This window comes from Loxodonta africana, chromosome 22, assembly GCF_030014295.1.
Source record: "Loxodonta africana isolate mLoxAfr1 chromosome 22, mLoxAfr1.hap2, whole genome shotgun sequence".
In the NCBI taxonomy this organism is placed as follows: domain Eukaryota; kingdom Metazoa; phylum Chordata; class Mammalia; order Proboscidea; family Elephantidae; genus Loxodonta; species Loxodonta africana.
The window spans coordinates 21052593-21074565 of NC_087363.1; the positions used below are offsets into that span (position 1 = coordinate 21052593).

General features: G+C 51.9%; 2 protein-coding genes across 2 annotated transcripts; one reads left to right on the plus strand and one right to left on the minus strand.

Annotated features, from left to right (window-relative positions):
- Positions 1 to 868: 868 nt before the first annotated feature.
- On the minus strand, positions 869 to 14374 carry PARP3 (poly(ADP-ribose) polymerase family member 3). The gene is given in 12 exon segments (XM_003410074.4): positions 869 to 6387; positions 7676 to 7831; positions 10078 to 10255; positions 10502 to 10557; positions 10560 to 10587; positions 10795 to 10941; positions 11178 to 11404; positions 11496 to 11628; positions 11848 to 12036; positions 12262 to 12387; positions 13039 to 13576; positions 13799 to 14374. Coding segments are annotated over 11 exon segments (1629 nt in total). The 5' UTR covers positions 13258 to 13576; positions 13799 to 14374; the 3' UTR covers positions 869 to 6217.
- Positions 14167 to 21967, plus strand: RRP9 (ribosomal RNA processing 9, U3 small nucleolar RNA binding protein). Its single transcript, XM_003410075.4, has 15 exons — positions 14167 to 14754; positions 15039 to 15121; positions 17641 to 17750; positions 18128 to 18195; positions 18275 to 18316; positions 18540 to 18666; positions 19295 to 19419; positions 19509 to 19601; positions 20003 to 20103; positions 20188 to 20322; positions 20395 to 20457; positions 20650 to 20795; positions 20870 to 20949; positions 21582 to 21655; positions 21793 to 21967. The coding sequence occupies exons 1-15, from the start codon at positions 14668 to 14670 to the stop codon at positions 21884 to 21886; spliced, it is 1428 nt and encodes a 475-aa protein (XP_003410123.2). The 5' UTR covers positions 14167 to 14667; the 3' UTR covers positions 21887 to 21967.
- The last annotated feature ends 6 nt before the right edge of the window (positions 21968 to 21973 follow it).

Sequence of the window (21973 nt, forward strand, 5' to 3'; positions counted from 1 at the left end):
GGTTCGTGAAGCCGGGACCTGGGGTAGCCGCCCTGTCCCAGTTGGACGAGATGCCACCTCGTCCCTGATGAAGGCCTTAGCGGGCGTGGCAGGCTAGCGGAGCTCCCGACAAGGACGGGTGGAAGGGTTAGAGGGCCATCGGGTGGTTGGTCAGTATTCTAGCAGACCTTGATATTGGAAGAGACGTGGTGGAGTAACGTACCACATTTGACCAGTAAGAAGTGCCCACCACCCTTTGAGAAGGTTTACTGGCCGCTTATGGAAGGCTTGTATATATAATATGAAAAAGCTGCTCTCAACTCCCTCTCTCCCCCAGCATTTTAAAAGAAAACTTTTGCTACATTTAGGCCTTCTAGATGTCAAGAGGTTGCCGATGTATGATAAAAGTAGAGTTAGGAAATCACACGTCTTGGAAACGTCCATTTGTTTTACAAAAAACTGAAAGAAATGTCTTGTGGAAATGACTTTAAATGGAATCGTTAGACACCTCTAGAAGCAACATCAGGAGTGCCACATGCCCACCTTTGTTCTGTGGGTTAGAGGAAATGGAGTAGAAGATCCTGAGGAAGAAGAGAAGAAGGTTCTATGCCAGACTGGTCACATTTAGAAGGTATTTGCGTATTATATCCATTGCTCTGTGTGTACATTTTATTCCACTGTTGTATATATAGTTGACAGTAATAAGTACTTTTTTTTAAAAAAAGAATCTAGTTTTTCAGGATGTTCTTAAGTGCCTGATGTATGTTAAAAGTAGAGGTAGTAAAATAACATTTTGTAAATTTATTTTTGTTAAAATTCATGACGTATTGGGTTATTTTTCTGTTGTTTTTTTTTTTTTCTTTTGAATGGCCAAATCACCTCTTTGGGCGGTACATGCTTTGTGCACTGGTTTTCGGGAGGACGGAGAAGGAAGTACAAGAGACTCTATGGCAGCGTGTTTATTGTAACGAGGCAAGTTTAACCATTGTTCCTTATATTTGTACATTTTGTTTTACTTTTCTGTGTATATAAAGGACAAATAAGCCATAATTTACAACATCTAGTCTTTCTAGATGTTAAAAGGGGTTGCCAGTGTATGACAAAAGTAGAGTTAGTAAACTCACACGTTTTGTACATTTTGTGTTAAAATTCTTAAGAAAGATTGTCTTCTGAAAATTTGAACATTATAGCCCACTGGGTTAATGGAGGAGGGAGAGAAAGGAGGTTCCAGGCCTGAGTATTCTTATCTTAGAAGACACTTTTAGATTATAACTGTTGTTACATGTATGCAGTTTAGTCAAACTGTAAATAATATACTGTGTATATAGTGGACAAACTAAGTCCTTATTTGAAACATCTAGTCTGTCTAGATGTTTAGAAGTGCCCAACGTATGTTAAAAATGGAAGTAGTAAAATATCACTTTGTACATAGCTTTTTGCAAAAACTCAGAAAATACTGTCTTTCGGGAATGGGATTGTTAAACCATCTCTGAGCAGTATATTACTGTCTATACTTGTTCAATGGCTTGAAAGAGACGGGAGGGAAGGAACTACAAAAGATAGTATGTTAGCGTGTACATGCTTTGACAGACTCAGACAAAACCATTTTTCTGTGTATTATATGCATTTTGTTTTGCTATGTATAGTATATATAATGGACAAATGAGTCCTAATTTTGCAAAGGTTGCCAGTGTATGACAATATAGAGTTAGTAAAACTGGCACATTTTGTACACTTTGTGTTGAATTCATAGGCAAGTTTGTCTTCTGTAAATAACTTTTGGATATGCATTTGTTCAACCACCTCTTAAGCATTACACATGCCTGTACTTGTCTACTGGGTTGGTGGTGGAGAGAAGGAAGTGAGGAGAGGGAATTGTTTAAGACCAAAATGGTCATATTTAGAAAATACCTCAGATTACAACCATTGTTGTGTGTGTGCAGTTTTATTTAACAGTACAAGTAAGTTCTTATTTGAAATACCTAGTCTTTCTAGATCTTTAGAAGTGCTTGATGTATTTAAAAAGTAAAGATAGTAGGATAATACTTTGTAAATAGCTTTTTAAAATTCATGGAAAATAGTCGTTGGAAATGGAATTGATAAACACCTCTGTGAGCTTCGTATTTATTTATTGCTTGTTCATTGGGTCAAGGGAGATGGGCGGGTAAAAATTGCAAGAGGTGTTTTGCTAGTGTGTACTAGAACATTTCAGGTTATCCATTGCCCTATATGTTATGTGCATTTCATTTAACTTTGCTGTACTGTATGTATTGTATATATATTAGACAAATGAATCCTAATTTTATAATGTCTAGTCTCTAGATATTGAAGAGGTTGCCAATGTATGACAAAAGTAGAGTTAGTAAACTAACACATTTTGTACACTTTGTGTTAAAATTCATAGAAAGGCTGTCTTCTGAAAATGACTTTTGGAAATGGTAAAACCACATAGAAGTGACACATGTGCTTGTACTCATCCACTGGGTTGTGGTGGAGAGGAGTTGGAAGAAATAAATGGTTCTAGATCAGAATGTTCCTATTTAGAAGACACTTTCAGATATAACCATTGTTACATGTGTGTAGTTTATTCAACACTACTGTGTATATAGTGGACAAACTTAAGTCCTTATTTGAAACATCTAGTCTTTCTAGATGTTTAGAAGTGCACAAAGTATGTTAAAAGTAGAGATAGTAAATAACATTTTGTAGATAATCTTCTTGTTAAAATTCATATGAAATACTACCTTTTGGAAATGGAATGGTCAAACCGCCTCTCTGAGCAGTACTCATTATGTTTGTGTTGGTTCATGGGAGGAGGGAGAAGAAAGTGCAAAGGGCTCTAGTATGTTCACAGTGAGGTAAGATTAACCATTCATCCATACGTTCTGTGGGTTTTGTTTTACTTTGCTGTGTATATAGTGTATATAAATGCCAAGTCCTAAATTTGCAACATCTAGTCTTCCTAGACGTTAAAGAGGTTGCCAATGTATGACAGAGTTAGTAAACTAATACATTTTGTGTTAAAATTCATAGGACAGACTGTTGTGAAAAATGACTTGTGGAAGTGAAATTGTTAAAGTCCTCTCAGCATTGCAGATGCTTATATTTATCCACTGGGTTGATAGAGGTGGGAAGGGGGAGGGGTTCTAGACTAGAGTGTTTATTTAGAAGACACTTTCAGATTATAGCCTTTGTTACAATTGTGCAGTTGATTCAGTGGTACTGTATATAGTATTTTAAACATCTAGAAATAGTCTTTCTAGATGTCTAGAAGCATACAATGTGTTAAGAGAGGATGTAAGATAACACCCTCTATTTTCTTCTGTTAATTCATAGGAATGGTTGTATGTGGGAATGGAATTATAAAACTTGATGCCTTGGAAGCAGTATACTGGGTAGTGGTGGTGGGGGGCTGGGAAAGGAGGTGCAGAGGGAAGGGTTCTATGCCTGTGATTTAGACAAATGAAGATTGTCTAAACATTGTTTTATATATGCATTTTAGTTAATATTGCTGTGTATTAAGGGACAAATCCTAACGCCCAAAGTATGTTACAAGCAGAAGTAGTAAAACAATATAAATGTCCTTTTGTTAGTTTATAGGAAGGGCTGTCTTTTGGGAGTGACCTTTGTTAATCCACCTCTTGGAGCAAGATGCATTTCTGTATTTAGTCACTGAAATGGTGGAAGGAGGAGAAGAGGAAGGGCAAAGGGAAGGGCTCTTGTCTAGTATTTCCATATTTAGAAAAGTTTTAGATTATAACCATATGTGCATTTTTTTATAAAGTACCCTTGTTTACTGTAGACAATGTTTATTTTGCAGCATCTAAGCTTTTTAGATGTCTTGAGCTGACAATGTATGATAAAAAGTAGTGCTAGTGAGTTAATCAATTTATAAGTATCTTTTAGTTATAATTAATAGAAGAGCATCTTGAATATGGAATTGTTAAACCGCTCTGAACAGTGTACATCAGGATTGATTGGGTTGGCTGCAGAGGGGCAGAAGGAAATGCAAGGGCAGGGATGTATGCAGAAGTCTCCATATTTACATTTTGATGATAACCATTGATGCATCTGTGCATCTCTTGGCTCTACTATACGGAAATACCTTGCTAATATTTTAATAGACCTGAGAATGAATTCCTTAGAAGCATTTATACTTACTGTACTCTCTTGCTTTATATTTCATTTTTAATTGAGCATTAAAGGAATGCAGTATTTTAACTCTGCCAGTATCTCTCTAGAGGCCTGTTACCATTTTTTTTTTTTAATGAAATTTTTGTCCTCGAGAAGGGCAGGATTTCTTTTTCTTCCTGATGGAGTCCATGTAGTGATTCTTGGTTGTCAAAAATACTCTTGGCTTTGGGACTTTGAATTGGTAAATATTCATGATGTGTGAAAAAGCATGATCCATACAGTGTGACCTCAGCCACCTAAAAATGTATTCTCAGTTGTGTATATATACATAGCATGTAGAAGGACATGTCAAACGAATCAGATCATCAAAATGATTTTGGATGCCTTTTGTGTTCTTTGCTTTACAGTTTTCTGTAATGCACATATTTTAAAAGTTTGAAAAGAAAAAATAAATGTTATTTTAAGAACCTGAAAAAAAAAAATGATGGGGACACAGGAGCCAGCTTGAAGGTGCTTCCACTGGCAAAATCTGGTACAATTAAGGATCAAAATAAATAATGACAGTAATGGATTATAACCCACTGAGTAAGATAAGAATCCATGAATCCAGACTGACAATAGATAAACAAACTGGGAACACTAATAAGTAGAAAAGAAATGATGGAGTTAGGTAACTACCATTTATACTATCTTAACAAAAATTGATTCAGGTTGTTGAATTCAGGTAAAAATCATCAATGCATGTGAAAGTTAGTGGATGCAGGTTTGATAAGGAATAGGGGCATTTATACTCTCAAAATATTTCCCTCCAGGTTACTGATTAATTACAAAGGGAAGAAATAGTAATTTTACAGTGGAGAAACCTGGTGAACACCACCCTAATTAAGTGGTCAAAGTTAATTAACATCACCAAGAATGGGGCACAATGCACCCAGGACATCATTTATGTCGTATGCCTGCCCAAACTGCAATACTGTGATCCAATCATGACTAGACATCACACAAACTGCAGTTGAGAGACATTCTGTAAAATCCTGGCCTGTACCCTTCAAGTGTCAAGAATGTCAAAGGTATGAAGGAAAAAGAAAGAAAGAAAAAAAGGCTGAGGTAGGGTTCCAGGTTAAAGGAGACCAAAGAGACATGACAGCTAAATGGAATGAAATGTGGGACCCTGGACTGGATCCAGTACCTGCAATACTCTCTGGGGACAGGGTCGCCTGAAGCAATAACCAGCATTCCTGCTGGGCACAGAATACCTACACTGCCTCCTTTCATGACTGCAGAGCTGGGGACCTGAGCCCTTTTGCTATATGCTCAACCCGTTTATAACACTCGGAGATAAGACACACATGGACGTTTGTGGCAAGATGTGAGGACTGCCTGATTCGGCAACATCTGGGCTGAAGGAGTGTCTCTCACAGGAAGTCAAAAGCCCATGACCAACACTTCTGAGTTGATGGTGAGGGTCCCCTCTGAAGGCTTAGTTACTAGAGGAGGTGGGTTGTTAGGGTGATGGGCATGGACTGACCAGGGTGGGTGGGTGACCCACATCAACCCTGTGAGTGCTTGCCCCCTGGAGTGGGGTTGGAGCCGCTGTGTGTTGGGTCCTGTGGAGAGACAGAAGTGCCAAGAGTAGTGCAGCTGTGGCACAGACAGTCAGAGGCTGGAGGGTGAGTGAATACAATGTTTAATAAACCCGCCTGTGCTCGGCTGACGTTTAGCTTCTCTCTGGGTGTATAGTCTGGACCGGGTGGCCAGCCTGGGGGGATGTGGGAACTGACCCACTTCAGGGCTGTGCCCCTCTAACCACACAGCCTTGAATAGACTGCTGCCTGTATGCCCAAGTCATAACTCCAAGTCTCCAGTCACACCCGTCATCTCAGGAGGGGAGATTCTGGGGCCACAGCCACAGCCAGTGTAACAGGGATGGGAAGCTGGGTGGTCACTGTCTGGGATACAGGAAAGCCTGGCAAGAAGGGGTGATATGGAGGCACCAAAGATGGGCAGGAAGATTGAAGATCATGGTCTCGCCCTCCCAGCAGGGTCCCACAGGATGGGGCAGGTAGCTCAGAGGTGAATCTCCAGCAGGTAGCGCAGGCGTAGCTCAGAGGTGAATCTCCAGCAGGTAGCGCAGGCGGCACTGGCTCTCGCGGTAGATGAGGTACTCACTCTGAGAGAAGTTGGAGCTGCTGAACTTGGGGCAGGGCACAGGCTGCCCCTGAGGCACCTTTACTTGATGCCCATCCAGCTCCAGCTCCGTGTCTTGGGTTGGATCTGCGGGGCACAGAGGGGGCTGTGGGTGACCTAAGGGTCACTGGTCCTCAGCCTTACCAGGAATAGGCAGGCCCAGGGTCTGCCCCTGGGTTAGTTCTACCCCTACACTTTCCATGTCTGCCACAGGGAGCGCCTGCTCATTCCCACCTTGTCCACCTCTAAGCCTTTGCGCAGACTGGGCCTTCTGCCTGGAATACACTTCTTCACTTCTCTGCCTAGGAAACTCCTACTCATCCTTTAATGCTCAATGACACCTCTTCTTTGAAGCCCTCCTGGGTGCCCTGAGTGAATATTTGTCAAATAACTGGGCAAATGACTGTAGTAAAGAACTTTTTTTTTTTAATTGTGCATAAGGTAGAAGTTTACAAAGCAAATTAGATTCCTACTCAATAGTTTGAACATAAAGTGTTTTTCACTGCTTGGTTTCATTCCCCACAATGTGTTAGCATTTCCCCGTTTCTGCCCTGGGTTCCCCGTTTCCTTTTGTCCTGATTTTCTACCCCTTCTTACCTTCGCTTTTGGGCAAATATTGCCCTTTTGATCTTATATAATTGATTGTTCTAAGGAGCACGTTCCCCTTGGGTGTTGTTTATTTTATGGGCCTGTCTATTGTTTGCCTGGAAGGGGGTCTCCAGGAATGGCTTCAGTTCCAGGTAAGAAAAGCGTCTAATGGGGCATAGTCTCGGGTTCCTCCAGTCTGTCAGACCAGTAAGTCTGGCCTTTTTTGTGAATTTGATTTTTTGTTCTACATTTTTCTCCTGCACTGCTTGGCGCCCTCTGTTGTGATCCCAGTCAGAGTGGTTGGTAGTGGTAGCTGGGTACCATCTAATTCTTCTGGTCTTGGGGTGTGTAGGCTGTGGTTCATACGGTCCATTAGTCCTTTGGACTAATTGCTCCCTTGAGTCTGGTTTTCTCACTCTCCTTTGCTCCAGATGAGAAGAAACCAATAGTTGTATCTTAGATGGCTGCACACAAACTTTTAAGACCCTAGATGCTAGTTACCAAAGTCGGATGCAGAACACTGTCTATGAACTATGTTGTGCCAGTTGATGTAGATGTCCCAAGTCTCTGTTCCTTTGCCTTGGGGCCTAGGAACTTCATCCCACGAGGTGTTTGGTTATGTCTCGGTTTCCTTGACTGTTCCCCTTATGTACTCTAAGAAACCTGCTTCTTTACTTTGTCCCTCCTCACAGTCCCTTCCCTGGTTGCCTCCTCCCTGAAAACACCCGAATTTCAGCACCCTCCCCCCACTGCCATCCTTAGGTCTGCCCAGCTCCCCTGGACTCACCAGGCTCTGTGTGGCCTCGGGCGACGACACTGTCAAAGCCAGGGGGCGGCTGGTTCAAGCTGGGCTCATCGATGGTGATGTGGTGCTCTCGGCCCAGTGCTACCTCACCCAGGAACATGTAGCAGATGTGGTGGGTCCCGCAGGGGATGCCAGTAACTGGAGACACAGGGAGGCCCAGAAGTGGGCAGCCTAGCTCTCCTGCCTGACTCCCTGGGCTCCCCTGGTTCACTGCTATCTCCTGTGGCTTTGCCATTCCAGGAAGGTGCTCATTCCACCTCCATCCTTTAAAACACCCCCTTGCCTGGCCTGCTCCCTCCCACCTCTCTATCATGCTTCGCTCCCTGCAGCCAGGCCTCAGCCCCACTGCTGTTGCCCTCACCAAGGTCAGCAGTGGCCTCCCAGTGACCACACTGGGGGCCTGTCTCTCGGGCCTGCTCTGCTGCCTTCGCCACTCCCATCCTTCACCCCCTACCCTGGGACCTCCCTGCGCTGGCTCTCCTGAGCCCCTGGCCACTCTCTCTTAGACTTTTCCTCCTCTGCTTGCAGGTAGATCCCTTGGCCTTGGGCAACCTCGGACAGTTCAGAGCTTGGATGAATCCCTGTATCTTGCTGTCCCGGGTGGGTGGGTAGCAGTGGTCTCCAGTGATGGGGTCAGCCTAGGCTGAGAAGCCAGTCTCCAGGAATCACCTCAGTGAGGATACTCCCAGCCAGAAACTTGGGGCTCACTAGAGACACCTTCGACCCTTTCCCACATGCTGTTCAGCCCACCTCCCACAAGCCCCTCCTGTGGGTTCCCTTCTCCCCACCCCCACTGGCTGGGGCCGGGCCCCACCCCATCTGGCCTGGATGACAGCACAGCCTCCTACAGCCTCTGGGCTCCGCTCTGGCTGGCTTCCACCCTCCTCACAGCTGCAGCTGCCGACAGCCTGGTACCCACAAGTCCAACGGCACTTGCCACCACTCTTTGGATAAGGCCCCCTTGATCCTCCCAGGCCTCCAGGCCCTCTGCTCCTGTCAGGCATTAGCTCAGGAAGTGCTCGGAGGTCCTGACCTGTCGCAGCCTCCCAGCCTCCGTGACCATCCCCTTACTGCTTTACCTTGAAGGCTCCTCTTGCACTCCTCCCAGGTCTGGTTTGCTCTCTCATCCCATCTGTATGGCCTTCTCCAGGAAGTCATCCCTGACTACCAGGTGCTTCCTCAGAGTTCCCCCAAGCCCTAGAATGCCTTACTGAGCACTCCTGTCAGTAACCATTTAAGGATCTACAGTGCAGTGAATTACTTAACATGGCCTTTCTAGCCATAGTCTTTGTGACTCCCACACAATGATTGGGACCACGTAAATAAGGTGCTTGTGGCCCACCAAGGGGATTGGAAAGCTTGCTAATAATGCAGATAAGGTGCAAGGAACCCAGCAGGGGTGGGACCATGCAAATAAGGTGTATGGAACCCTAACGAGGGGACTGGTCAGTTTTGCCATCCCCCTAGGCTTAAAAGAGAGCCAATCCCAGAGCAGAGAAGGGCCTGACTACCACCAAGAAGAAAAGACAGGTATGAAGCATGTCCTTTGGACCTGAGATCCCTGTACTGAGACCATCCTGGACTCAGGAGACACAGAGAGGCATGAGACAGCTGTGGTGGGGCTTCAATCCACGGAGCTAAGAGGTGTAAAACTTTCCCAAGAAGGCCTCCAGCAGGGCCCGGTGGCAGAAGGTCCCGATGAGGCCTGGCGGCAGAAGGCCCCAGCAGGGCCTGGCCACAGAGAGCAAGAAGAAGCGGTCCTGATGGAGGATCTGCATCTTGAGTTGTTCCTGTTACTCCCAAGTTGATCTCTTTCCCGAGTTATACCCTGTTACTTCCCTAATAAACCACTTAACTGTAAGCGTGGTTCGTGAATTCTGTGAGACGCTGCAGTGAATTACTGAACCCAGAGATGGGAGGCAGAGTACCGAGGCGGCGGGGAGTACCTGGTGTTAGAGATGGTGGAGTGGTACAGCAGTTTGGAAAAGCCAGACATTTAGGACCTCTTTAACCTCTGCCTCATAGGAACCAGCTTTGTACTGATACTTATAAAAGAAATTATTCATTTAGGGTCTCTCTCCTAGAAACAAAAGTTCCTGGGTGGCACGAACAGTTAAGAGCTCGACTCCTAGCCTTAAGGTTGGCAGTTCGAGCCTACCCAGAGACACCTCAGAAAACAGGCCTAATGACCTACTTCCAAAAGGTCACACATTTGAAAACCCTATGGAGCAGTTCTACTCTGCACACATGGGATTGCCAAGAATTGAAATAGACTCGAAGACAGCTAACAACAACAGCTCCCGGACACACCGTGAGCTTCCAGTGGGCAAGGACTGGGCCCAGTCCATTCCCTGCCCAGGACTTGGCCCAGAGGAGTGCCTCACCATAGCCAGCTGACTTGCTGTTCTCCGAGGCGAAGTAGATGCCCTTGCCAACGCGGCCACCAGAGTGTGGCATGATGCGGAGCCCGCTGGTAAGGATGGCGGCCACCACAGCCACGTTGGTGCCATGCCACAGCAGCCGCCGGTTACCCAGCTTGGAGTGGGCCTGGAACCTGTCCTCCTGAGTTGGGAGGCAGGGAGGGAACACAGAGTCATTCCATCCAAGGGCTCAGGTGCCTCTCTCTGCTGCCCAGGTGGCATGCAGAGGCCATAGCCCCTCTGGTCACTAACACGCACTCACACATGCATGCGTGTTAGACCTGGGTTGGCGGCCAGAGTTGCTAAGCTGGCTGGCTAAAGCGTAGATAGGCAAGGTTACCTCCCCAAGAACAAGGTGGAGATGGGGGCTTGGGAGACCCTCCCTTACTTCTCCTTCTCGGTTCACTTTCCAAACGTGCTGAAGAGCAGGGCGCCTGTAGTTGAGGCAGTCTGTTCTAAGTAGGTCTGGATCACCTGCGTGGAGAGTGGAAGCTGGGCATCAAGGGTGGGGGATGCGTGGACTAGCCCTTTCCAGTCCCCCAGGTCCAAGAGCTCTCCTCCAGCCCTGGAAATACAGGGAGAAAAGGCCTAGGACAAGGAACTCCTCTGGGCACCTCAAGAACAGTAGGCAGAGGGCCAGTAACCACTGTCAGCTCAGCTCCTCTGTGGGGTGCAGCCCACCTTGTACTCGGGTGCCTCTGAGTCCAGTAGCTGAAGCTGGCACTTGAGGAGCTCATAGTCTCGGTCCAGTGGGTGTGGCACCTCCTCCACCTTTTTCTCCTCAGAGGTTGCCTGCAGGGTCTGGGCCAGTTCAATGTCCGCCAGCACCTAGGATGATGGGCACTGACAGTTTGTCCACCCACCTGACCCCCAGCCACATGACTGGCACCATGGCCACCTCACCTCTCTGTCTGCCTGTCTATCCCCACCCTGTCTACCCGGCTGGCCTTCCCTTCCCCCATCCTTTGCCCTGCCCAGTGTAGTCCGCTCATCTGGGCCTTCTCAGCCATCTGTCCCTCATCTCCCATGCCCAGTCTGCCTGCTGTCAAACTGCCAGCCCTCACCAGCAGCATGTCCTTCTTGGCCTGCAGCAGCTCAGGAGAGTTGATGGGCAGTGGCCGGGTGCGGCCGAAGTTGTGGGGGATGACAGTGTAGAAGCGGGAGGACAGCTCCTCCAGGCTGGGGCCGCCATCTGCAGGGGCTTTGAGGGCCACCTCCAGCGCCTCCAAGGCCTCAAAGCCGAGCGCGATCTGTTGCTTGCTCAGCTTTCCCAGGGGCATCTTCTTCACGTCTGGAGGCGAGGGCGTGGGCAGGGGGAGCGGGGAGGCTCAGGCCTACCGCCCTGCCACTTCAGAGCCCCACCACTCTGCTCAGCCACTCACCCAGGTTCATGAGGGCCATGGCATTCTTGAACATGTCCTTGCTAAATATGTTGGTGATGAGCTTCTGTGTGGCTGGGTCCAGGGAGCAAGGCTGCACCCGCTGGACCACGCTCACCACTGGGCCTCCATCTACCTAGGTGCAGAGGGCATGTCTGAACAGGAACAGCCAGCAGGACACCTGCACCTGGAGCTGGACCCAGCACTGGACAGAGATGGCAAGACGAGGCCAGAGCAGGAGGCCTACCTATGCCTGAGGTTGCACAGCTGGGCAGTGGCAGAGCAGAACTGGCTGGGTCTCCCCATACAGTGCCCTCCTTCAGCCCAGGTCACCCACCCTCCCCAGCCACTTTACCTTCATCACAGCCTCCTGGGTCTCGTCCTCTCCCTGCACCTCGATAAGTGTGTACTTGCCAGGGTGGGCCACGAAATGGGCTCGCTCAGCCCAGTTGTTCTTGGTCTTGTCCCAAAACTTCTTCTCAAAGTCTTTCTTTGCTGCCTCCAGCGACGGGAAGTGGCTAAGCTTTGACTGGCCCACCTCTCCCTGCAACTGACAGCCTTCAGGGGTGCGCCCACCATGGTGCCCCCCGTAAACATTAGTTGGCCTCTGTGCTGGGCCAGGCCCTGCACTGCAGAAGCAGGAGGCAGACAGACAGCAGCTGTGGCCTTTTGGCCTGAGTAAACTGTGTGGACCCTGGGGGGCAGGGAGTGGGTGCTGAGCAGGAAAAGGTGTGGAGGAGGCGGCACAGGGTGGGTGGGCGGCACTCACCACACGGCCCCAGCGGTTCCAGCAAACGAAGCTGTCGCTGTCTTCTAGCAGCTGGATGATGTAGAACTTGTTGTTGTTGTTCCCGATGTTGGTCTGGTTCAGGGTGCAGTCATAGTCTTCATGTACCTAGGGACGGAGGGCATGTGGTGGGAGGACAGGCTGGCTGGGACTGCCCTCAGGCTGGACAGGGGACCCAGACACACACAGAGAGGGACCTAATGGGGACAGAAGCCAGGCTGCACTGGAGAGCCAGAGGCGGCCCTGTCTGCGAAGACTTGAGGGGGTCATGGCTTTGCCCTAGAGGCTGCAGTCTGAGGGGACATGGCAAAACCCTGGCCAAGCCCTTGCTGGGGTAGGGGGTTCTGGGAGGACATGGCTGTGTCCTAGTGGTTCTAACAGAGACGTGACCCTGTCTTGGAAAGAATCTGAGGGGGATACGGCCCTACCCTGTGGAGTTGGCTTGAGAGGATTACATGGGTGATCCCTGGGGAGACTGAGGGAGATATAATCCTGATTTAAGTGTGGTGGTGGGGAAGCCTGAGAAGCTTGGGGGGCTGCCCTGGGATCTGAAGGGCAAATGCAACCTACAGTCCTGACCTTAGCGATGCTGGGAGAACATGGCCTTTCTCTGTAGCTTACTCGAGAGACTGAGCTACTTGGCCAGAGTTAAGACCCAAGGGGGAAGGGGACAGGTGTGGGTATATGGGTATATTGGTATTTGTGAGGGGGCAGGTCTTGGACCCTCCCTCCAGGTCTGGCTGGGGGCTGCAGGCTCACCTGGGTCCCAGGTCTACGGCTGAGTGGGCACGTGGGGTCTACCCGGATTTTGTGCTTCTCCGCAGTCGCAGCCCTGAGGGCCTCAGCTGTGGAGCGAAAGCTGTCTTCCTCCTCTGCTCCCTGCCGCCCCTTCTTCTGAGGGCCCTCACTCTGCACCAGGGCCTTGCGCTTTGGAGCCATGGCCGTCCTGGTGCAAAGAGGGGGTCCTCGGATCTCCATGGCCACCACAGTCCACCCAGCAGCAGAGCACCAACCTGCCCCTGCTTGGGCTTGCTCTTTGGTGGTCTCCCATCACCTCCTCTTGCCTCTGAGGCCTCCATTCCCAGCCCTGGACCAAAACCACTTTCTGCATCCCAGACACACCCCTTTCCCCTGTCATAGGCGCAAGACCAGAATGCCCCCCTTAAGGTTAAGGATCTTGCTGTATCTACCTTCTCCGGTGAGGCCTGATGTGCTAGAAAAAGTGAAAGGAAATTCTTCTGCCTCCCACTTCTGGGCTCCTCTCCTTTCCAGAACACTCTGGGCTGAGTCACCTGAGCTGAAGGTGGGGAGAGAGGGCAGTGGGCAGGAGGGCAGATCTGTCCCGCCCCCCCCTCCCCAGCTTGGGATGAAGTGATGTAGAAGCCTTTCCCAACTGACCCAGTAGTTCTGGGGTGCCAGCCAGGGTGCCAGACCCACGGATTCCCAGAAGGCTGGTTCCAGCCCCACCCCACCCCGCCCCTCCTGCGGAGGGCTGTGAGCAGGGCCATAGGGCACTCACCTAAGAGGAGCAGGGACCTAGGAGAGGTGGCTGCCACCAGGCCTTCTGTCAGCACTGCTGTGCACCTCCCGCGGCAGTGCCAGGTCTGGGGCCTCCTCTAGCTCCTCTTTGAGAGCCTTAGGCGTGACTTAGGGGGGGACTTCCCAGCAGTCGCCAGAGGTGAGATAGAGTTGAGTGGGGGATAAAATTTCAGCTATTTGGCCACCAGTCGGTCTGAGTCAGAGAGGCCGGGGCTGGCAGAGGCAAGGGCACGGACACTTGAATGGGGAAGGCCAAGGCTAAGAGACTGGCGCGCCCTTACCGCGGCTCCTCTTATGGCCTGGGAATGCGGCACGTGTCCGTCGGTCACCCAGTGACCTTGGGTCTGGGGACCGCCCCTGCTCTCCCCGGGTGCTGCCTGGATCTCGCCCGTTATCCAGCAACAGGCTGCTTCACCTCTTGGCCCCACCCCAGACCGGAAGAAGTCGCGCTCCGAAACTCGCAACCCCGTATCTCTGTCGCCCCCCAGTGGCCAAGGGGAGCAAACACAGAGGTGGTATTTCAGGTTCGACCCTTCCGGGTCCGACCACTCCTTAGACGTCAGTCAGCAGCAGAGCGCAAGCGCCTCTGCCTTGGGCCGGAAGCAAGAAGCTTGCTTCCTATTGGAGCCTGGCGCAGGAGCCTATCGGAGCCCTAAGAGGCGTAGCCACAGGCGCCTGTCCTATGGGTGCTTGGGGGCGAGACAGAGCCGATAAAGGACCCAATGAAGCTGTGGGAGGCGGGGCCCTTTGGCTATGGGAACCTATCAGAGTGCAGAGTCTTGCAGGACCGCAGGGGTTTAGCCGCCACGTGAGTCCTCTAGACTCTGGGCTACAGGTATTTTGGGCAGCATGTCGGCGACAGTGGCGGCTCGCAAGCGGGGAAAGCCGGCCTCGGGAATCGGCGCCGGTTCAGGGGCCGGCAAGCGGCGGCGGAAGGTGAGCCTGGCGCTTCCGCCGTCCGTGTCAGCCCTGCTGGTGGGACCATCGTCTTCCCATGCAGGAGACCTGGGCCTGAGTCTTCTCCCCAGCCCCGCTCCTGGGACCTTGACGGGAGTCAGCTTCTCCCCTCTTCCTGTAAACCAAGGCCTGAAAATCCTTGCGCTTGAGCCGCAGCCATCACCTCTCCCAGTCCTGGGGCACTCGAGGGACGGGAATAGGGCCTTCGTTAGTGTCGGGATGATTGGGACCCCTGGCCAAAGAAAGGATCTTGTAATTTTCAGGCCGATTCTGCTGGGGCCAGGGACAAGGCCAAGGGTGGCGGAAAGATGAATGAGGAAATCTCCAGTGATTCTGAGAGCGAGAGGTGAGTTTTTATCTTCCATCTCGTGGAATGAAAGTTGAGGCCTACGATGCATGGACATAATACTCAGCTGGGGCAGAGCTGGGGCTAGGACCCAGGACTCTGGTTCTTGGCTCTCAGCTTGGGACTCTTTCCTTCAATTTCTGGTCCTGAGGAGTCTAATTTCCTGTCTCTGTGGGATCTCCTTGTGGGGAGGACCCCTGGCTTCAATGGGAGATCACTGAGACCTCCCTGGCTTATGGCAGGAAGCTGAGCACAGAGCTGGACTGACTGGCAAGGGGAAAGAGATGCAAGAAATGCTCGCTGGTGCTTCATTTTGTTTTCCCACACTTTCACAACTACTTGTGTTTCTCCCACTCAATACTGGCCTCATTGTTGCAGAACAGAGATAATCAGGCAGGTAACGAAGGAATGGGCTGCAGTGGATGTGTGTATCACAGCTCTGTGTCCTGGGAACATGGCGGGGGGGGGGCGTTTAAATAGAGCCTGGAGAGATGAGGGGTCCTCCATGGAGAGGTGGGGTAAGCATTCAGGGATCAAAGAAAAGTCTGGGGTGTAAGTGTGCCAGAATGGAGGGTGGGCAGAGACTGGTGGTGTGTCTGATTGTGGAGGGTTTAGAATGCCTCCCTCATTCAGCAGGTAATGGAGCGGAGCATGGTGCAGGGTTTCACATGGGAACGAGGTGTCAGGCCTGATTTTGTGGGATGGGGAGCTCTGGGGAATCCTGTAGCCTTCCTTATGCGTTGGCCTCAGAAATTCTGCTTCTGAAATTGAGCATGTGTTGGCTTTAATCTGCTCATGAAAATACTTAACATGGTTTCTTTAATTTTAAGTTTTTTGTGTGTGGATCCGTGACAGACCCTGCACTAAACATGTTTAAATGTTTCTTAAGTGTATTGTGAAATGTATTAGATACATAAGAGTGATGAAAATGTATTTGTACTATAGAGACTGATGATAAAATGGTGAACATTCATGCACCCACCAATTAGATTAAGAACTGGAGGATTTGCAGACCTTAGAAACCCTAACTGCCGTTCCTTAAACTGATAATTAAACAAAAAAATTTTTTTATTAGGGTATAATTTACAGAGAATAATATTCACCCTTTTTTTTCAATGTACAGCTTGGCTAGTTTTGATAGGTGTATACATCCATGTAAATATCACCATGATGAAAAGAGCAAATGACTTTTTCACCCCCCTCCCCAGAATCCCTCTGTGCTCCTTTGTAATCAAGCCTTTCCCCAGCCCCGGCCCCTGTTAACCACTGTCCTTAGAGTTTTGCCTTTTCTAGAATGTCACGTGAATGGAATCGTATAACATATACTTTCACACTTTCTTTTTTATAGAGTTCTACAGTCTATGTATGAATCCCTAACAATAGATTGATTTGTTTGGATAAACTGAGTGGAAGTCCCAACACTAGCTGTGTCAGGGCAAGGTAGCACCAGCACTCTTGGCAGAAAGCTTGCTGCCACAGGCACTGAATGGTCTCTGGGGCTTGGTCTGGCCATGGCTTCCCTGAGAGTTTTCGAGGCCCCTTTTGAGGAAGTCCTGAACGAGATCATGAGAGAGTCCTGGGAAACAGCCTAGGGTCGCCTGACAGGGACTAGATATCTACAGGCGTGTGGTCAGAGGGAGCAGGCTGCCCTGGATTTTCTGCTTCTGAGCTCCCATGACCCACCTCCAGCTCCTGGGAGCAGGTTAAAGTGGGACTGGTCTTGGAGTGGAGTGAGTGCCCTCAGCTGGTCCAGGGAGTGGGGCATAGAAGGGAAAGCAGGCACTTCACCAGCATAAGGTCAGGCTAAGCCAAGGGCAGCGGTAAGGGTAGTGCCGAGGCAGCTGGGGTGGAGCCCCAGCGTGTGTGTCTGCCTGTTGGGTCCTCAGATCCAAGCTGGACTGGCTGTCCTCTATGTCTGGGGCTGGTTGTCATTCTGGGATCTGTCATTTCAGCACATCCTTGTTGGATGTCCTGTACACCGTGCTTCCCTCGTTATTATTTAGCCCCTTGTTTGGGGAGCACACCCTCCATTCCTGAGAGAGGGGAAAGGACCAATTTTGTGACTGTTTGCACGTCTGACAGTGCCTTTATTTGTCATTGATGGTATAATTGGGTGCAGCATTCCAGCGTTTCCTTTCAGACTGTGGGGCTCGTTTGTCTTGTTCTCAGTGATGCTGTTGAGATGGCTGAAGCCGTTTTGGCCCCTGACCTTAGGTACATTAATTACCTAAGTTTTCTCTGGAAGCTCCTCTAATCTTCTCTTTCTCTCAGAGTTGAGTGATTTCGCCATGATCTCTTTGGGTGTTGGATCTGTTTTCACTCGTGCTGGCCACTGGGCAGGCCCTTCCAGTTTGGTAACATGTCCTTCAGTTTTCTTCACATGTGACCATTGGCCAGGAGGGCTAGCAGGGATTGGGGGTCAGGGCCCCAAGCGCCTGGGAACATTGTGAATAGGCATGGTCTCAGAGGCCAGAGGGGTGGTATGAGCTGCCTCAGACCCAGCCACCTCCTGCCCACAGCCTGGCTCCAAGGAGGACTGAGGAGGAGGAGGAAGAGGAGCTGGAGGAGACCGTGCAGGAGAAGAAGCTGCGCTTGGCCAAGCTCTACCTTGAGCAGCTCAAGCAGCAAGGTGAGTCTGTGGGTGAGCAGGTGAGGTGCAGGGCCTGTGGCTAAGCCTGCCTGTTGCCTACTGATGCAGCCCCAGCTACTAATGGGTGATAGTTGCAGGTACCCAGTGAGCTGCCGGGGCTGGTGGTGCTGGCTGCCCTGTGGCGGCTGGCCAGGAGCTCTAAGGGCCCTTTTTGGGGTGGGCTAGGTCTGTGGGGGTCTTCAGACTGGTCTGATAAGCAAAGGCAGGGGGTGAGCTGGAGACCATCCAGCCTTCCTTTTTCTCTGCCTAAAGCAGCATGAGTTCGGGGCACAGCACGGGGGTTTGGTGGGGTAGGGATGGGAAGGGAAAAATAGTGTCTTGGCTTTGGCCTACTTGGTCTGATCTATTCTGGACAGAGGAGGAGAAGGCTGAGGCCCGTGCGTTTGAGGAGGACCAGGTGGCAGGGCGGCTAAAGGAGGATGTGGTGAGTATGGACAGTAGGGGTGGGAGGGGAGAGGGGCTGGTCCTGCTCCTGGGGTCTCATGCCTGTCTCCTCCATGCAGCTTGAGCAGAGGGGCAGGCTTCAGAAGTTGGTGGCAAAGGAGGTGAGTGGGCAAGATACTCGGGTAAGGTTAGAGGGAGTTGGGGGGCCCAACCTGGGTTGGTGGGCAGATGACCCAGTTGGTGGCTCAGGGGCTCTTTGCTTTGTCACATGGTGGGCACTTGGGCAGGCCAGGCCAGGTGAGGGTCTGGTTCTCAAAGCCTTGGGTCTGATTCCCTTCTGGCTGGGTTGGGTGGGAAAGAATGACCCAGCTCCTTCCTGTCCAGATCCAGGCCCCAGCCCCGGCCGAAATTCAGGTCTTGCGGGGCCACCAGCTCTCTATCACCTGTTTGGTCATCACCCCCAATGACTCAGCCATTTTCTCTGCCGCCAAGGACTGCACCATCATTAAGTGTGAGTGAGTGCCTGGGTGGGGGTGCTCCCCCACCCTGCAAGGGTTGTCAGAAAGGGCTGGTTTGGGAAGGAGGGAGGGAGAAGTCAGGGAAAACTGAGCCTTGGTGGGGGAACTCTCTGGAGGCAGGCATGCTCCCAGAGAACGAGGTGCTTTCTGGGTGGCAGTGGAGGCTCTGTCCAGCACTGGCCATCATAAACTTTCTGCCCCTGGAGAGGGCTGAGCAGAGGCAGACGACAGTTTACTGGGAGTTGGTGTTGCAGGTGGGCAGGTGGACCGGAGGACATTTGAGGCCTATTATAGTCTTGGGCTGAGTTCCTGGTCCTCCTGGGTCCCCACCCTTTGGCAGCAGACTCTTTCCTCACCCACCGTGATGGTAACAGAAAGAACTCATCGTCAGTCCCAAAGCACTTCCATGGTCCTTCTCTTTTTTGGGGCTCATGCTGCCTTGTAGAATTATTGCCTCCACCTGACAGATGAGGAAACAGGCGGCTTGCCAGGGGCTCCCTGTGGCTGAGCCAGGTCTTCTCCCCAAGTCCGGGACTTTTCTGTGGCCCCGTGCTGCCCCTTGAGGGAGGTTGCCAGCAGCCCTTGCCCCCATCACGCTAGCCTGTCCCCTTCCCATGGCAGGGAGCAGGGAGAGTGGACGGAAGTTGCATGTGATTCCTCGAGCTAAGAAGAGTGCTGAGGGACAGCCGCTAGGCCACAGTAGCCACATTCTCTGCATGGCTATCTCCTCCGATGGCAAGTACCTTGTAAGCCAGGGCTGTCCCCGGGACAGGCGGGCGGTTGGGCGGTCTGGGTGCACAGTGGGTGCCTGTGGCCATTGTCCTTATTCCCACAGGCCTCAGGCGACCGCAGCAAGCTCATCCTTATCTGGGAGGCTGAGAGCTGCCGGCACCTGTATACCTTCACAGGACACCGGGATGCCGTGTCGGTGAGGAGCCTGGCTTTCTAAAGTACAGAGTCAGCGAACACCTGCGGAGGGGGCCAGGCCTGGGGAGCAGGGGGGATGAGGTGGGACTTACACTCTAGTGTGATGAGTGGTGCTATAAGGGAAGTAAACGGTGGGAAAGGGTCGGGAGAGCCGGGGGAGACCGAGTTGAGTTTGTGCGGCGGTCAGGAAGGGCCTCTCTGAGAAGTTTGCGGCTGGAGAGAGCCTGCAGAGAGCATATGGACATGTCCCTGATTCTAGACAGGGCCACACAGGGCTCTCTGCGGGGGCTGGCTTCCTGTGCCACATGATGTGGTTTACAGGAAGGCCTCCCAGGTCTTACCTGCTGTAGACCAGGCCCCCCTTTTTCACTAAGCCCTGGCCCTTTCTCTGTGCACCCTCAGGGGCTGGCGTTCCGCAGAGGCACTCACCAGCTCTATAGCACATCCCATGACCGTTCTGTGAAGGTGTGGAACGTGGCGGAGAACTCCTACGTGGAGACGCTGTGAGTGTGCTCAGGGAGAGGGTGTGTGCATGTGTGTGCCTGCCCAGGCGTGGCCCTGATCGTATGTGTTTGTCCTGCTTTCAGCTTCGGGCACCAGGATGCAGTGGCTGCACTAGATGCACTGAGCCGGGAGTGCTGTGTGACAGCTGGAGGCCGGGATGGGACCGTGCGGGTGTGGAAGATCCCTGAGGAGTCCCAGCTTGTCTTCTATGGCCACCAGTAAGGCGGCCTGTGTGCCAGATGGGGCTGTGGGGTGGGCCTGGGCACGCCCCTCACAGCCCCTTTCTCCAGGGGCTCCATCGACTGCATCCAGCTCATCAACGAGGAGCACATGGTGTCGGGCGCAGACGACGGGTGAGAGCTGCCTTTCTGCCGTCTCCTACCAGTGCTCCTGGGCGCTTGCCCCCATAGGGTTTCTGGCAGCCCTGTGTGGGAGCCGGTTTAACCCCTTTCCATAGAGAAGGACCCAGAGGGCTTGGTTGACTGCATCCCACAGCTGGCCTTTCGCCCTCCTCCGGGCCCCTCACCACTGCACTCTGCCCACAGCTCTGTGGCCTTGTGGGGCCTCTCCAAGAAGCGGCCACTTGCCCTGCAGCGTGAGGCCCATGGGCTGCGGGGGGAGCCGGGCCTGGAGCAGCCCTTCTGGGTGTCCTCGGTGGCCGCCCTGCTCAACACAGACCTCGTGGCCACAGGTGGGTGCCTTGTGTGGCAGGGTGAAGGTCGCGGGGGACTGGTGCAGGTGGTGCTCACTGTCTTCTGTCCCCAGGCTCGCACAGCTCCTGCGTGCGGCTCTGGCAATGCGGGGAGGGCTTCCGGCGGCTGGACCACCTCTGCGACATCCCCCTGGTGAGTGGGTATTGAGTGCTTAGCCTGTCCTTGCCTCACTCTTGAGGCCCTGGAGTTCATGGGCCTTGGAATTAGCTCTTTACTGTCCTTGCTGCCAGACGGAGCCTCCTCGGGGCAGGGCCAGCTGTGACTTCTCCGTCTGTCCAACTCCTAGCTCAGGGCTTGCAGCAGCCCTCCCTTCTTCCTCTCCTCCTCCCCCTCCCTGCTCTAGGTCTGGGCTGCAAGGCCGGGCACAGCCTGGGCAGAGGCACGGGGGTCTAGTGCAGTGATTGATACTGCACGGCTGGCACCAGATCGAGAGCCAGGCTAGAGCGGACCTGACTGTGTTGGCACTTGGGTGACTGGGGACGGGGAGGCGCAGGCTCAGTCAGTGGAAGCTGCTGAGAGTGCAGGGCCCGGGCCTGAGGTAGACATGGGGGCTTCAGTCCCGCACAACCAGGAGCCAGACCCCGGGCACGCCCTGGGCACACCCAGTGCACACGGTCTCCTTAATCCTCACAAACTTGCTGTCTCACCCCCATCTCACGAGTGTGGAGGCCGGGTAGGTGCTGGACAGACTGTGATTCTGGGGCTCTGGCAAGGGCTCCGTTCTCAGTTCTCACCTCTTTCCCTGTGTCCCTCCCTCTCCTCAGGTGGGCTTTATCAACAGCCTCAAGTTCTCCACCGCAGGGGACTTCCTGGTGGCTGGGGTGGGGCAGGAGCACAGGTGGGTGGTGCCCCTCGAGGAGAGGGTGAGGGGCGAGGTGGTGCTGCCTGGGTGGCTGGGTGGGAATGGGGGTGGTGCCCAGGTAGAGAGGCGGCTGGGGCTGCCTGGGCCTCAGCTGTGCCTCTTGCCCCCCACAGACTCGGCCGATGGTGGCGGATCAAAGAGGCTAGGAACTCCATCTGTATCATCCCTCTCCGCAGGGCCTCCGTGCCCCCGGCTGCTGGCTCGTGACACTCTCCCTTTTTTATTTAATCCTTCCCAGGCTGTGCCCCTCCCTGTTTGTATTAAAAGCCTTCCCTTTTGGGCCCTGTCTCCTGC

Bases quoted from the DNA above. Each gene is read 5' to 3' on its own strand.
- RRP9 (XM_003410075.4), top strand. From the start codon at position 14,668: ATGTCGGCGACAGTGGCGGCTCGCAAGCGGGGAAAGCCGGCCTCGGGA. The intron at 18,667-19,294 runs GTGAGTGAGTGC...TTCCCATGGCAG, and splicing joins GGACTGCACCATCATTAAGT to GGAGCAGGGAGAGTGGACGG. The intron at 20,458-20,649 runs GTGAGAGCTGCC...CTCTGCCCACAG, and splicing joins GTGTCGGGCGCAGACGACGG to CTCTGTGGCCTTGTGGGGCC.